Genomic DNA, 16,287 nt, shown 5'->3' on the forward strand with positions numbered 1-16,287 from the left:
AAACAATCTCTACATGTAACTAGAAAATAATAAAATACTTTTTATGATAAAAAATATGGGGTTTTGGTTCAGGAGGTAGTTTGGGACTGTTGACAGTGTTGTGTAATTTCCCAAATGCAAGCCAATCTACTCTCTTTCTCCTACTCAATTCTGGGCTCAGCACATTGCCAATCAACAGTATCTGTTCAAGGTATATGTACTGATCATTAACGCATTGGGCTGTCCACCCAGCTTCATATCATGCATAGTTTGGAAAGCTGACATTACGTATTATTCTTACTCTGTGGATTATTACATTAACCTCTTTTGAGTGATTGTATATTTCACTTAATACATTCTGTAATATTTTAGTATATAATGCAACCAGCCCAATGTTATCCACATACAGGAGGATTAGGAGAAATTCATCATCTATTAGGAATTCTTCTTTTATTTGGACTTTGTAATAGACATTCTCTTTGAAGAGCTGAACAGTTTAGGTGAACATATATCTTCCTGTTTTCTACCTCATTTGATATTAATAGTCAGAAGAATGTTAGATCAACCAATAAACATTTATCAAGCACCCATAACATTCCAGGCACTGAGAATACAGACAAAAATGAAACGGTCTCTGTCCTTAAGGAATGTATATTCTAGTGAATACATACACACACACACACACACACACACACACTATATACATATGTGCTATCTAGGTGGCACAATGGATAAAGTACCGGGCCTAGGGTCAGGAAGACTCATATTCCTGAGTTCAAATCTGGTTTCAGATACTTATTAACTGTTTGACCCTGGACAAGTTACTTAACCCTGTTTGACTCAGTTTCCTCATTTGTAAAATGAGTGGAGAAGGAAATGGCAAACCACTCCAGTAACTCTGTCAAGAAAATCCCAAATGGGATCATGAAGAGTTAGACACAACTGAAAACAACTGAGCATATTGATCTATATGGATATATACACACATATATTTATATGTGTATGTGGTTACAGATAAAATTATATTTAATGATTCAGGGGAAGTACTAGTAACTAGTATTTGGAAAGACCTAGAGTATGAGGAACCACTTTATAGTGATAAGAGGATTTTTTTTAGCAGTGATTTCTCTGGTGAGAAGTCTTTGAAGAAATATTGTATGATTTTAACATATGCATGTAAGACACCTTTTTGGAGGAGAGCCTATATGTATGCATTTCAGTCTACTGATCAAATACTTTAAAAATAATCAACAAATGGGGCAGCTAGGTGGTGCAGTGGATAGAGCACCGGTCCTGGAGTCAGGAATACCTGAGTTCAAATCTGGACTCAGACACTTAACACTTACTAGCTGTGTGACTCTGGGCAAGTCACTTAACCCCAATTGCCTCACTTAAAAAAAATCAACAAACAATAAACAGTAGGATCTGTGAAGATGTGGTCTGCTGTAGAAAATAATTTATGAAAAACTGCCTGTTTCCCTCTCATATTTTCATCAAGGATACCCTCAATTTTTACGTAGATCATTGAAATAAATTTTATACATATAAAAAAGTAATTTTTCACTTTTCTCCCCACTCATTTTGTGACTTCCTTTCTTTGGAATATCTTGAGAATCTATACTTCAATGGTTTCAAAACTGGGTTGCCCCTGGTATGAATTTCCTCTGTTTAAGTTTAAGTACAGTTGCTCTTCCCCTTGTCTTTAGTGCCATTTCCACTTCTTCGTGGAATCCAAATATGGTGTTCACAGTGTCACTGGTAAAATAATAGTCTGTTACAGAAATGCAGAGATATCTGCTTGAATTTTCACCTATTTTATGATCTTATTGAAGTTTCATCTTTAAATATTCTTCAGATAATCTGATTTAAGTGGATTTCATATAAAGCTATCTGCAAAACTGTTTTCCCCTCTACTGCTTCTACCTCTTTTGTGAGACAATATTACTCATAATCTCTTACCAGCCTCCTCTGTAAAGATTTGCAAACCAGTAGGGGTTTTTCCCCCTAAATTTGTGCCTTTGGCTTTCTACTTAGGTAGGAGATCAAATGTTTGCTGGTTAAGGTGGTTTCATGACTTTTTTGCCTTATTATTATAACAGTTGTTCTATAACCATAAAGCATCTCTGTAACAAAGTGTGACATTATGTATCAATATATTTTCCTCATTCATTTCACATTATTTATGCTCAATGATTTATCTGAACAGGTTAGGCTGGAGCTATCACAATTGTGATACATGTTGCATCCCCTTTATATATTTATCCATCATTCTAAATTGGCAGGGATTTTATTCTTCATATGAACAAGTTGAGTGTTTGATTGCACTTGTTGCTGTTCAGTTGTTTCAGTCATATCTAATTCTCCATGACCCCATTTGGGGTTTTCTTGGCAAAGATACTAGAATGATTTGCCATTTCCTCCTCCAGCTCATTTTACAGATGAGGAAACTAAGGAAAACAGGATTAAGTGACTTGCCCAGGGTCACAGTGCATGAAGCTAGATTTGACATCAGGAAGATGAGTTTTCTTGACTTCCTGCCTGGCACTCTATCGACCATCCCACCTAGCCTCCCTAATACAAAGAGTTCATTCAATGTCTATGATCTCTGTTAAAGAAATTTTGTTAAGTTGACAAAAAAAGGAAAGTTAGTAATGCTGGAGGAGCTGAGAGCAAATAGTCACATAAATGCACCGTTGGTGGAGCCATGAATTGGGATAGCCATCCTGAAGGGCAATGTGGAGCTATGCCCAAAAAGCTACTAACATGTGCATATACCTTGTAACTTAGCACTATCATTATTAGGTCCATTACTCCCAAAGAAACTATAAAGGAAAATGACTCACCTATACAAAATGTGTATATATATATATATATATATATATATATACATATACATATACATATATATATATATATATATATATATATATATATATATATATAAACTCTTTTTACGGTGGTAAAAACTGGAAATTAGGGGGATTTCTATCCATTGTGTAATGGCTGAACAAAGTATAGTATATGAACATAATGGGAATGCTCTAATTACCTAAAAATGAAGAAGCAGTTTCAGACAAATCCTGGATTACTTGTATGGACTGATTCAGAGTCAATTGAATAAACCATGAGAACAATTTATGTTAACATAATGATCAACCATGATTCCAAAGGACCAGTGATTAATAATGTTACCCATCTCTTGACAGTGAGGTGATGGACTAAACATGCGGATGGAAAGGCACAATTTTTGGTCACAATGTAGCAACATTTGGTTTGTCTATTCATATTTGTTACAAAGATTTTGTTTTAATAGGTGTTTTTTTTTGGTGGGAGATGGAAAGAAGAGAAAAATAAATATTTGTTTATTAAAAGAACATTTAAAATATTTTTAAAAGAACTAGTCAATTTCATTTTGTGGGTTTTTTTAGGTACTTCTCAGACCTAATGTTTTCTTTTTGTTTGTTCAGCTTTTGTTTTTGTTTTGTGGGGCAATGAGGGTTAAGTGACTTGCCCAGGGTCACACAGTCAAGGGTCTGAGGCCGGATTTGAATTCAGGTCCTCTGGAATCCAGGGCATGTGCTTTATCTACTGCACCACCTAGCTGCTTTCACTTTTTACATTTTTTGTGTGTGTGAGGCAATTGGAGTTAAGTGACTTGCCCAGGGTCACACAGCTAGTAAGTGTCAAGTGTCTGAGGCTGGATTTGAACTCAGGTACTCCTGACTCTAGGGTTGATGCTCTATCCACTGCGCCACCTATCTGTCCCCACTTTTCTATTTTTTTTTTAAAGAAAAGTGTTCGTGTTATTTAGACACAAGTCTTCAATATATTCTTTTTTTTTTTTTTGTGGGGCAATGGGGGTTAAGTGACTTGCCCAGGGTCACACAACTAGTAAGTGTCAAGTGTCTGAGGCCGGATTTGAACTCACGTACTCCTGAATCCAGGGCCGGTGCTTTATCCACTGTGCCACCTAGCCGTCCCTTCAATATATTCTTAAAAACACCAGCCTCTTTTGTTTCTTAATACTAAACCAACATTTCCAACATTTTTCATCACCCATCTCTTGCTGACAATTGCAAATGCACCTTTGTTGTATATTGTATCTGTGCATTCCACCTTAAGTTTTAAGCCTACTGAGCATGAAACTCTGAGAAGTGCATGTCTCAGATTCTGCTATGCAATTTCTTTCCCTTGCCTTGGTTACAAAATGCCCTCTCTCTGTCCCACTCCTGCCATTTCATCATTAATTCCTTCCAGTTGAATTCCAATTCATTCCTAGAGTAAGTAGATAGAAATCAACTAAGACTAGTAAAGTCATAATAAAATTTAGAGCTAGTAGAGACCTTAAAACACTGTCTTAATCAAGCCCTTAATTCAATTCATTTGTTGTTGTTGTTGTTGCTGTTGTTTTTGTGAGGCAATGAGGATTAAGTGACTTGCCTAGGGTCACACAGCTGATAAGTGTCAAGTGTCTGAGGTCGGATTTGAACTCAGGTCCTCCTGAACCCAGGGCCGGTGCTCTATCCACTGTGCCACCTAGCTTCCCCCAACCCCCTAATTCAATTCAACAGATGAGGAAATAGATCCAGACAGGGGTCTAAGTGACTTGCCTAAGGCCAAATAAGCAATAAATGGCTGTCAGGATTTGAACCAAGTTCCTCTGATTCTAAATCTCCTATTCTCCACCCCTCCCCCAATATTACAGTACAGATTGAGTCACAGAATCACAACAATCACAGAATTTCAGGGTTGGAAGAGACCTCAGAAGCTATTTAGCCAAACCTATATCTGGAAAGGAATCCTTATGACAACATACCTGAAAAGTGGTCATCAGCCTCTGCTGGAGGACCTCCAATGAGGATAAATCTTCTAACTCCTCAACCAGCTCATTCCATTTTTTGACAGTTCTAAATATGAGGGAGTTTTTCCCAATACCAAGACTAAATTTGCTTCTGTGATAATAATTAGAGGCCCTCCCCATATCTGATGGACCAGGGTACTTCCCCTGGAGTTGAACAAGCATCCAGTTCCCTTCCTCTGTTTGTTTCCCATGTGCTTATCTCTGTCTGCCCCAGAACGTGAGATTGTAGCCAAGCAGATTGGTTGCTGATTGGCAAGTGCTGCCCACTCCATCTTCATTGTCATCATAGTAGTAGTAGGTAGGAGGAGAATTAGCAGCAGCAGCAGCAGCAGCTACCACTTCTTATGTAACTCTTTAAAATTTGCAAAACACCATGTATATATTATATAATTTGGTCTTCACAAACCCTCTGAGGTAGATACTATTAATATGCTCATTTTACAGATGAGAAAAAGGAGCCTGAGAGAAGTTAAATGACTTGTCTAAGGTTACAAACAGCTAGTAAATATCTGAGGTAGATTTTGAACTCAGGTCTTCCTGACTCCCAATCCTACACTTTTACCCACTTAATCATCTAATGGCTTTAAGAAAAAAATACAGTTATCCCCTCCACATTACAGGGTTAGGGGCATGGCACCCCTGCCGTCTGGAAAGTCTATATAAAATTATTTGACCCTCTCTTTGTACTAGAAAAGAACTCTGAATTATTATGATATATGGGAGTACTATGTTCAGATCTAGACCCCACCATTAGGGGGAACATTGATAAAGTAGGGTGTGTCCAGAAATGAACAATCAAGATGGTGAAGGGTCTTGAATTCATGCTATATGAGAATTGGTTGAAGGAACTGAAGATATTTAGTTAAAAAAAGAAAAGATTCACCAAGGTAAGGTAGGAGTGGGAGGAGGTAGGGGGCAGGAATAAAGGATTTTCCTGTCCAAGAGGGATTAGATTTGTTAGGCCTGGCCCCCAAGCTAACTAGGAATAATGGGTGGATGTTACAAAAAGGTAAATTTCAGTTTGACATAAGGAAAAGCTTACTAATGATCAAAGCTATCAAAACATAGAATGAATAGCCTGAGTAGGGAGAGTGGGGGGGTTACCTCTCTTGTCAGGGCCATTTTGAGGGAATGTTTGCTCAGGTGCAGTTTGGAATAGATGATCTCTGAGGTCCATTCCAAACTTGAGAGTCTGTGATTCTATGGCCTGAGTTCAAATCCTAGTCACGAGTCTCACTTAAGTCTATGTGATCCTATCAAATTGTTTAATCTCTCTGAGTCTCAGTTTCCTCATCTGTAAAAGGAATGGAGTTGGACCCAACAATCTCTAAGGTCCCTTCCAGCTTTAAATATTAGAAGCCCTGCACAACTCCAGAAGTTTTCATTTCAGTTGTTATCAAGTCAGTCATGATTCTCCTGGGTTTCCAACTTCTTTATTCGTTTTCTACCTTCTCCCTTTTAAGCTAAACTCTTTGGACCGACTGTCTTACAAAGAGCCAAAAGCATAGGAGGCATGATTTTCACTTTTTTTTTTTTTACAGTGAAAGAAACATCTCCTGAGCATCAGGAGATCTAGGTTACAGTATGTCCTCTATTAGTTACTAACTTCATGACCTTGAGAAGTCACTTAACCACTGTGGGCTCCAATTTCCTCAATGTAGCTTGAGAATAAAAATGTTTGGGGTAGCTAGGTGGTGCAGTGGATAAAGCACTGGCCCTGTATTCAGGACGACCTGAGTTCAAAATGTAGCCTCAGACACTTGACACTAGCTGTGTGACCCCGGGAAGTCATTTAACCCTCATTGCCAGAGAGAGAGAGAGAGAGAGAGAGAGAGAGAGAGAGAGAGAGAGAGAGAGAGAGAGAGAGAGAGAGAGAGAGAGAATAAAAATGTTTGTAGCATGCATTTCACAGGGTTGTTTTGAAGACCAACTTAAATAATGTGTCTACAGAACTTCATACTTGTAATATGAACTATTATTGTTACAAATAATGGCCTACCTAGATTGTTACTCTCTTGATGGGAAAGTCTGCTCCTTTCTATAGGCATAGAAGGGGGTTGCATGGATTCTATATCCCCTGGGATCTTTCACAATCATATGGGTTTCCATTGATAGAGATAGAGACAGGAGATGGAGACAGGAAGATTACCACGATGAACTCGAATGTTTTTCTAGCTGTAACATTCTGACTCAGAATAAAAGAACCTAAATAGACTCAAAAACATTCTCCCTGGGACATGTGTGTTTAAATGTCACCCAGCTATTTATTTAATCAAGAGACCTGAGGTGCCAATTCCCACATTGCTGGATGAGTCACAGCAATGACACCTGGTAACCTCCATCATAACTACTTCATGAACCAGATACCTAAGCTGCACTGGAACCAGATCAAGAAGATGCAGAATAACTCCTTGCAGTTGGTGGGGAGATTGGACTAAGTGACCTCTAAGATACCTTTCAATCCTAAGATTCTGTGACTATAAGATAATATAGGAAGGACCAAGGGGGTGGGGTGGGAATCATCTTTTCAGCCTCATAAACTAGGGCTTGCTGCTGTCAGATTTCTACCTAATTTCCTGCATGATCAGCTTTCCCCCAAAAGGTAGAACACATCTCACCTCTTGGCCCATGTGTGCCCCTTCTCTCTCACCTTGAATTATTATTATTATCAATTGACTTTCATAATCCTAGCTAGTGGCAAATTTGCCCATATCTTAGATAAATCATTTTACTTTCCTGGACCTTAATTGGACTACACAATTTATAATGTTGTCTCCTATTTTAAAAGTGAAAAAAGGGGGAGGAGAAACCCACATGAAGGTCTTATGATGAAAAGTATAGGGAAACAAAACTCTCAAATTTTAATTCAAGGTTAGGAACAGTCAGTCCTTATAATGAAAGATAACAGACATGAGTCTTCCTGATTCCAAGCCCAGTGCTCTATCCACTGCACCACCTCACTGCCCTTCTATTGAGTATAGTGGTGATTTAAAACAAAACAAAACATGCCATTTAAATCCCACAATGTGCAGAGTACTGAAGTGGGCAAAGAAGCATGACTTTTACCCTTCAGAAATTTAGAGTCTAGATGAGACCAGACAATCACAGATGGAAAAGCCCCCAATTTCCTATGAAACTGAGATATTCACCATTTAAGTATCTGATAAAATAGCAAAAGAGGAGAGGGAAAAAGGCAGTACTAGGAAGAGATAAAATGTCACAGTAACTTTGGATGTTTCATATATGTGCATATGCACACATATATAGTTCACATACATATATGCTTGCATGTATAATACCATACATATATGCTCATGCATATGTATACACACTTATGAATTAACTATTTGCCAGACTATCTGTATTCACCAACTACTTTAAGGCCAGTGTATGAAGAATAATGGTGGGGACTAGAATTGTGGCTATGCAAGAGAATCCCAGATTTTATTAGCACAACTTTTCAATTGCTTCACATACATCTCTTTTTATCCTCAATCAGCCCTTGAAACAGGTTGGGTAGAAATGATTAGCCCCCATATTAGCCTAGAGAAGTCAGATTTGTGTAATCAGTCAATGGCAGAACCGAGCACAGATCCTAGATTCCATGACTCTCTTTCCATTACAACTCAATTTCTTTACACACAAACTATAAATAACATCTGTGCCTTCCTGTCTGAAAACCCTTTGGCCACATTTCAAATGACATTTAGATACAAACTGACTTGAATGCCATCTCCCTATGACCACACTTTAAATGAATCAAGCCTCTGAAATAAATATTTCATAGTAATAGCTAGCACCTATATAGCCCTTTAAGGTTTGAAAAGCTCAGGGTCACACAGCTAGTAAGTATCTCAGGCCAGATTTTAACTCGAATCTTTCTGATTCCATGTCCTGAGCTCTTAATCACTGTACCACCTAAATGCTTAATGAATTGAACTCAGATCTAAAAAAAATCTCTGACTCCATTCTGGGTAGAGATTAATTGGCAGCAGAACTCACCAGGTAACATCTCTTTTTTTTTTTTTTTTAAAGTAGGGCAATGAGGGTTAAGTGACTTGCCCAGGGTCACAGCTAGTAAGTGTCCAGTGTCTGAGGCTGGATTTAAACTCAGGTCCTCCTGAATCCAGGGCCAGTGCTCTATCCATTTTGCCACCTAGCTGCCCCCCAACCAGGTAACTTCTTAAAGGATCAAGTATTCAGGTTGTTGATCAATTCACTTGAAAATATTCTCTTCCTTTTCGGTCTCCATCCAATCCCATTTGCATTGCCAATAGCTAGAAGTGTGGCATAGTATTATCCCAGAATCTTGATTGTAAGTGTGCCAATTTGGGATACCTAAATATGGAAGGTTAATAAGCAAGGGAAAGGACGCCATGATGTCCTGTCTAAAGAGCCGGCCCTAATGCCAAGAAGACTTGGGTTTGAATCTCAGTCCTGACACTCATTGGCTGTGTGGCTGTTAGCAAGTCACTCAAGCTTCCAGTGTTCACCAGCAACTCTCTAAGGCTTTAAGTTGCGGGGAAGGTGCTGATTTGCATTGGTAGAGGGAGTCTTCTCATTTGGGAGTTCCCTTTTCCAGTGAAGTCACAGGTCTGACCCCTATCTGTATCCCGAATGAGCAAGAGACCATTAGCCAAGAACTTGGCAAACAGGTTCAGTTTGAGCAATGGAAGTCTGTGCTTATTACCCATGACTTAACAGAAAGATGCCTAAAAACTCCACTGACACATGGAAATATTATCTTTAGGACTGAATTAATTTTAATTAAATTTATTCCTTGTTAACACGAAAAAAATCACTTGAAAAATAACTCTGCTATTATGGAATTATAATTTTTCACATGAGGAAACTGATGCTAAAGAGGAAGTGTGTAACCTTAACCCAACATTAGACAGCTTGTCAAGTGACTTGAGTATCAACTAGGACCCAGATCTTCTGACATCTAGGTAATGCCTTCGCTTTTTCTATCCCATCTTCCATAAAATTATAGAAGTTTATCACCAGAAGGGACTTTAGAAATTATCTGGTCTCGCCCCTTCATTTTACAAAGAGGGAACTGAGGCCCAAAGAGGCAAATTAATTTGACAAACCCCTCACAGGTCGCAAGGACTAGAGCTGGGATTTAGACCTCGATCTTGTGAAGTCTAAGACAATGCACTTTTTACAACATGCTTTCTTTTCTGCCTCAAATCCTTTCCAACTGGCTTTAGCAGAGGGAATGGATAGGGCCAGGGCACCCAGGAAAGGCAAGCCAAATGGGCCACCTGTGCTTCTGGGAGCAGCGTGAGGGCACAGGGTGGGGGCAGGAGGCAGAAAAGCCAGGATATTATAAAGCGGGAGAAGGGTGCTTATGGGAGAAGTAGGAAGGCATCAGGATCCCATTTTAAGTTTTTGCTGAGGGCCGACCCTGTCCACATTGCTACCTATGTTTCCTTACTTTTTAAACAGCCCAGAGAACTGGAGAATGTGTGCGGATGCCAAAACGCCCAGGACATCCTCCAGATGCACCTCTGTCTCCTTGCTGTATAGACTCTTCAGGGCCGTGGCAAAGGCTGTGGGAAGCAACAGTCAAAGAGAAAACTGCTTCAGCACAAGGTTCCCTGGGGACAAGCCCCTCAGCAGCTCCTATCTAAAGTCCTCCGAATAGGCCCAGATTGTTATTCATTGGCCTCTTCGCCCTAGGAAGGACAGAATGACTGGACCAACTGTCACGACCAAATGTCTGTGAGCAGAGTTCATTGAAGACAATTTTTGTCATGAATTTAAATTATTCAGACCCTTATTTGGAAAGCCAGGACAAATATTGAATAAATGCTGGAAGGCAGAGATGGTGCAAAAGGAGACTAACCCAAACATACAGCTGACATTCCCTCTTACCTTGATTTGAGATTCCATGCTGTGAGATCACTTACTGAAAAGGTATTTGGGATGCTTAAATAATCAATTCTCCTTAGATGAAGTTCAAAATGCATTTGCTTTGCCCAAAGTTTAATAACCTGATGAACAACATCACTGTGAAGCTCTGGTGCATTTAAAGATCCTTTGGGAATGTGAGGATGTACCTGACTAGTGCAACCATTTTGACTAGCAGTTTGACCACATCAGTTCTTTCCCACCCTGATCTGATTTCCCAGCTAGTCAACTATCATCATGGTCAAGCCAAGAGGGCTTATGAGTATAGCCTTGAGATAAGTGATGGTACTTCACCAGAAAGGCCTATATTTCATGGAAATGAAAGGATTTCATTTTGATAATGGAGATATAGGGATAATGAATAATCTCAGGGTTGGGCCCACTTTGGGCAAGGCTGGAAACTGAGCGGACATGTTGGTAAGTCATATTAAAGAAGAGAGTCTGTGGTGCAGCAGGTCCGAGTAGAGGGATTTCCTAAGCCAAATTTTGCTTGTGTCCTGTGGGAGTTTTTCTGGGGATACCTTCCTGACATTATACCTTTTTGATCCTCCATCCTGAAGTCCCAATGATTTTTCCTTGCCGAGGATGTCACCTCCATCTTTGATAACTTTATGCACATGTTCATTTTTATCTTTATTTTTCAGAATAAAAATGAAAAACTTGGTTTTTTTAATTCCGTGGGATTTTTTCCCCTTTTCATATATTTAGTTCATTTGAGTGAATGGATTTAACCTTGGTTTTTCATGCATATAGAAATCTGATTCAATGGCGATCACAAAATAAAAGAGGCAGTTTACGTTACCAGTTTTAGTGACTAAAGGATCATTAATCTTCAAGGAAATGGCTATCTTCTTTACTGGAGATGTTTTTTTGGGTTCTCCGGGTGATTCAGCTAAGAAATTCAGTGGGACACATAGGTAAGAATTGTGTAAATGGTACTGTTCCAATCATAGTAAATGTTCTAAGATATTTTCATGATAGCTCACCCTCTCCACACTCCAAGCAGTTGGCAAGGAGCTGTGGAAGCTACAAAGCCTTACACTCTCTACTCAGACTGTTATAGTCATATGACCTTCATTGAAGATTGAAGAAGATAGAGGAATATAGCCAACAGTGGCCATCAACCTGGCTGTCAGACTAGAGAGGACTTGCAAGAAGCCATCCCAATTTACCATCCACCTTTCCTTTTAATTTTTTTTTTTGGTGAGGCAATGGGGGTTAAGTGACTTGCCCAAGGTCACACAGCTAGTATGTGTCAAGTGTCCAATGCTGGATTTGAACTCAGGTCCTCCTGAATCCAGGGCCACTGCTCTATCCACTGCACCACCTAGCTGCCCCTACCTTTCCTTTTTTATATGGAGAAACTGAAGATCATCAATTTAGTCAGTTGGTCATTCAATCAATAGGCATTTATGAAATGATTACTATGTACAAAGCACTGGAGGCATGAAGGAAGGCAAAAAATAGTCTTTGCTTTCGAGGAGTCTTCATTCTAGTGGGGGAGATTACATGAAAAGATACATACCAAGTAGATAATTATAATACGGTGAGAAGTTCAGGAAACTGGTAAAGGCTCCTTGAAGAAAATGGAATTTGAGCTGTCTTAAAGGCAGCCAAGGGATCAAAGAGGTGCATGTATGAGGGCAGAGTATTTCAGGTATGGGGTGGGGGAACAGATAGTACAAAGATATGGATAAGTGGGCTAATCAAGCCAGATTTTAGAATACATAGATGGGAATGAGTTGTAAGAAGACTAGGTAGGAGGCATCTTATAAAATGACAAACAAAGGAATTTACATTTGATCCTGGAAGTAGTAGGGAGTTAATGAAGCTCACTGAGCAGGGTGGGTGACAGTCAGACTAATGCTTTGGAAAAGTCATCTTGGCAGCTGAGTGGAGAGTGGACTGAAGTGGGGACAGACTTGAGACACAGAGACCAGTTAAAAGTCTATGGCAGTCGTCCAGATAAGAAACGATGAGAGCCTGAGCTGGGGTTGTGGCAATGTGAGAAGGCCTGAGGGCTGTTGTGATGAGAGAAAAACAAGAATTGACAATGGAAGATTATGAGTGAAGAGTTGGGGATGACACTGAAGTCAAAGGCTTGGATAACTGGGAAGATGGTGGTGCCTTCCATAGTAATAGGGAAGTTCCGAGGGGAAGAGGGTTTGTGGGGAAAAATATTAAGTTCTCTTTTGGACATATTTAGTTCGTGATGGCCAGAGAACTTTCCAGTGTGAAATGGCTAAGAGGAAGTTGGAGATGCATGATGGTATCTCAGCACACACACACACATACACACACACACACACACACATACCATCTATAATCTACATATAGATGCTAATTAAACCCATGGGAGCTGATGAAATCACTGAGATAGTATAATAAAACCCTAACCGTAAGTCTCTGCCAAATTTTACTGCTATTGGATAGGGAAACACTTAAATTCGGGGTTTCTAGGACCTCTGTAGAAATCACAGAACCACAGATCTAGAGTTTGGAAGGGCTCTTAGAGGACACTGAATCCAACTCCCTCATTTTTACAGACACAGAAACTGAGGCCCAGGGAAGCTAACTGACTTCACACTGGCTAATCTTCCAAACCATTGTTCCAGCTATTTATCTACAGCTCAAGAAGTATTTCAACACTAGCACAGGGAACTGTTAATGCTAACATTCTTGTTGGGGTAGCCTCTCTCCCTAAATGGATTGGAGTAGCTCATGACATGGGCATTCACGGTCATCTTCCTCACTCCTCATAAGAGGAATGTGGGGGCTTATTCTCTAAGCCCATTGAGTAGAAACAGTAGGCTAAGCACCTCCAATGACCTGTTTGGCTCCATCATCCCAGAGCTTCGCTGCCTTCTACATGTAATACGACCTGAGTCCTATGGCACTTTGGATGGCTTCAGTGTCTAAGGGTTTTCCGGGACACCTGCTTCTCATGCTGGGCATGAGGCTGTGCTGCATAGTGCCAAAGGGCAGCACATGGATACATGTAGCCCACTGGGGATTGTGTTAACTGTGGAGACAAGGGAGGGGGGTGTTACTTTTTGAGTGGTGAAAACCTGATCAGCACTATTTAGGATTCCAGACCCACAGACTTTACAAAAGGCAGAATGTATTTTTATAGTCAGCACTTCATAGGCCTACACATGAATCATCTTCCTTTAGGAACATAACATGGTGCACTGAAAGGAGGTCAAACTTGAGCTACAAAAGACCTAGGTTTGAGTCTTATCTCTGCCATTTGTTAGCCATGTCACTGAACCTACCTCTCAGGTTGTCCTGAGGGCCAAAAAAAATTATGAAAGTGAAAGTATTTTGCAAACTGTAAAACAATGTACAAATATAAGGTGAGAAGAGGGGCATTATGATATGGGAATGAACAGAGAGCTGGATTCTTAGCCAGAAAGACCTGAGTTCAAATCCTTCCTCTGACAATGCCTGACACAAGGTAAGGGCTTAATAAATGTTTTTTGACTTATTGAGTAACCAAGTGACTGACACAAACAGGCTGTGTGATCCTGAATGAGCCATTTATCTAACCTCTCAGTGTACTCAGAAACTGTCTAAGACTATAAGTTGAATGGGCAACTGTCAACCTGAATCGGTAGAGGGGATTTCCTTACCATAAACTGCCTACATGGATGATATCATAGGACCAAACAAAAAATTATTGGTAAAGGGACCAGTCAAACCTTCCTTTCCCAGTTGCTTAAGGGAAATGTCCATCCTAGAGCCCTGGTGTTTATAATAAAACTTTAGGAGTATCAGCCCCCCTCACCCCCAGCCCCAACACACATGCCATCAGCATTGGGCTCTTGGATCAGATGCTAAGATACCTCTCAGAAGTTTCTCCAGTTCTCGCAGGGGGTCTGTGTTCTTCTGGGACAGGGCAAATATGTAGAGCTTGGTTAGGGTCCCTGAATGGAAGAGCTGAGGTTGATGGAGTTCCCATTTGAAGCCCATGCAGTCAAGTGTCACATCTGAGGGAAGAAAACCATTTTGAGCAAAGCATTTCTACAACCTTTCTGGCTAGAATGTTCTAAGGATTAACACAAAGGCCTTTTCTCATTTCCCACCCTTCCTGCCCTCTCTGCAGTATTTGACACTGTTTCTGCCCTTTACCCCCCCCCCCCCTCGTGCTTCCTCCTTGAAGACTTCAACCATTCTCCTCATTCTCCTCCTCCTTGTCTGGTGGCCTGCTCTTTCTTTGCTTCCTTTCCTGGATCTTTATCCATGTCTTTCTTGGTAACTATGGGTGTCTCCCAAGGCTCTATTCTTGATCCCCTTCTCTTATCCCTTTAAATATCTCTTCTAATTGGTCTCCCTGCATTATCTCAACCTACACCTGATGGAGGGCAGCTAGGTGGTACAGTGGATAGAGTGCTGGGCCTGGAGTCAGGTGTCACAATTAAAAAGGTTTGAGAGATATAGTTTATGGGTAATTTAATCATTTTATTAATAAGGCCAGCATGTTATTAATAAAAGGACGGTCATTTGGCTGTCTCTCCTAGACCAAAGATAATGAGGGGAGGGGCTGATATGTTCTTTTTTTTTTTTTTTTGGTGAGGCAATTGGGGTTAAGTAACTTGCCCAGGGTCACACAGCTAGTAAGTGTTAAGTGTCCCAGGTCGGATTTGAACTCAGGTCCTCCTGAATCCAGGGCTGGTGCTCTATCCACTGCCCCACCTAGCTTCCCCTTGATATGTTCTTTCGGAAGAGGAGTGGCAATCACCTCTGGTTAAAATAATGGCAGTAGAGCTATATTAAAATGAGAGGTTGACAGGGACATCATATCGCCCTTGGACAGAGAAACTATTTCTATACCCAGACCACCCCCAGACTTGGGCTATTTAGACTAAAGCATCTGTCTCCACTCAAGTTGATTGAATGGAATTCACCTGAGACTAGAGATTCCTTGTAAGGGTGGGTGGGGTTGGATAGAGAAGTTTAACTTGACCTTCAAAGACAGGTCTTGAAAATAGAGAAGGGGAGGACTCTGAATATCCCCAAATCATTAGTTATTAATAATCATTTCTCTCACAGGAGGACCTCAGATACTACCTGTATGACCCTGGGCAAGTCATTTAACCGGGTTTGCCTCAGCTTCCTGATCTGTAAAATGAGCTGGAGAAGGAAATGGCGAACCACCCCAGTATCTTTGCCAAGAAAACCCCAAATGGGGTCATAAAGGGTTGGACATGACTGAAACAACTGAATAATAATAACGACAACAACAACACTACTGACGTGGATTTGCCCCCTAGAAGGCTCAGGTAACCAACCTGAGGCAGTCAGGAAAAGTTCCATCAGAGACAGCACAGTATAGTAGTTAGAGTTCTAGGTTCAGCGTCAGAGGATTTAGCTTCATATCCCAACTCTGCCATTTACTATTTTTGTGACTTTGGGAAAATCACATAACTCATCTGGGCCTCAGTTTTCTCATCTGTAAAGAGAGGGATTTGGACCCAATGAACTCTAAGATCCATTTTTAGCTCTAGCTCTGATCCTGAGACTTATCCTTA

General features: G+C 40.3%; 1 protein-coding gene across 1 annotated transcript in view; it reads right to left on the reverse strand.

Annotated features, from left to right (window-relative positions):
• Positions 1–16,287, reverse strand: part of BTBD16 (BTB domain containing 16) — a 106,587-nt gene that overhangs the window by 73,846 nt on the left and 16,454 nt on the right. The window contains exons 4-6 of the mRNA XM_043988322.1: positions 14,602–14,745; positions 11,559–11,648; positions 10,281–10,395 (exon numbers count right to left, since the gene is read on the reverse strand). Of these exons, the coding sequence (XP_043844257.1) occupies positions 10,281–10,395; positions 11,559–11,648; positions 14,602–14,745 (349 nt within the window). The remainder of the gene's footprint in view (positions 1–10,280; positions 10,396–11,558; positions 11,649–14,601; positions 14,746–16,287) is intronic.

The sequence above is a fragment of the Dromiciops gliroides genome, chromosome 2 (assembly GCF_019393635.1).
Source record: "Dromiciops gliroides isolate mDroGli1 chromosome 2, mDroGli1.pri, whole genome shotgun sequence".
Lineage (NCBI taxonomy): Eukaryota > Metazoa > Chordata > Mammalia > Microbiotheria > Microbiotheriidae > Dromiciops > Dromiciops gliroides.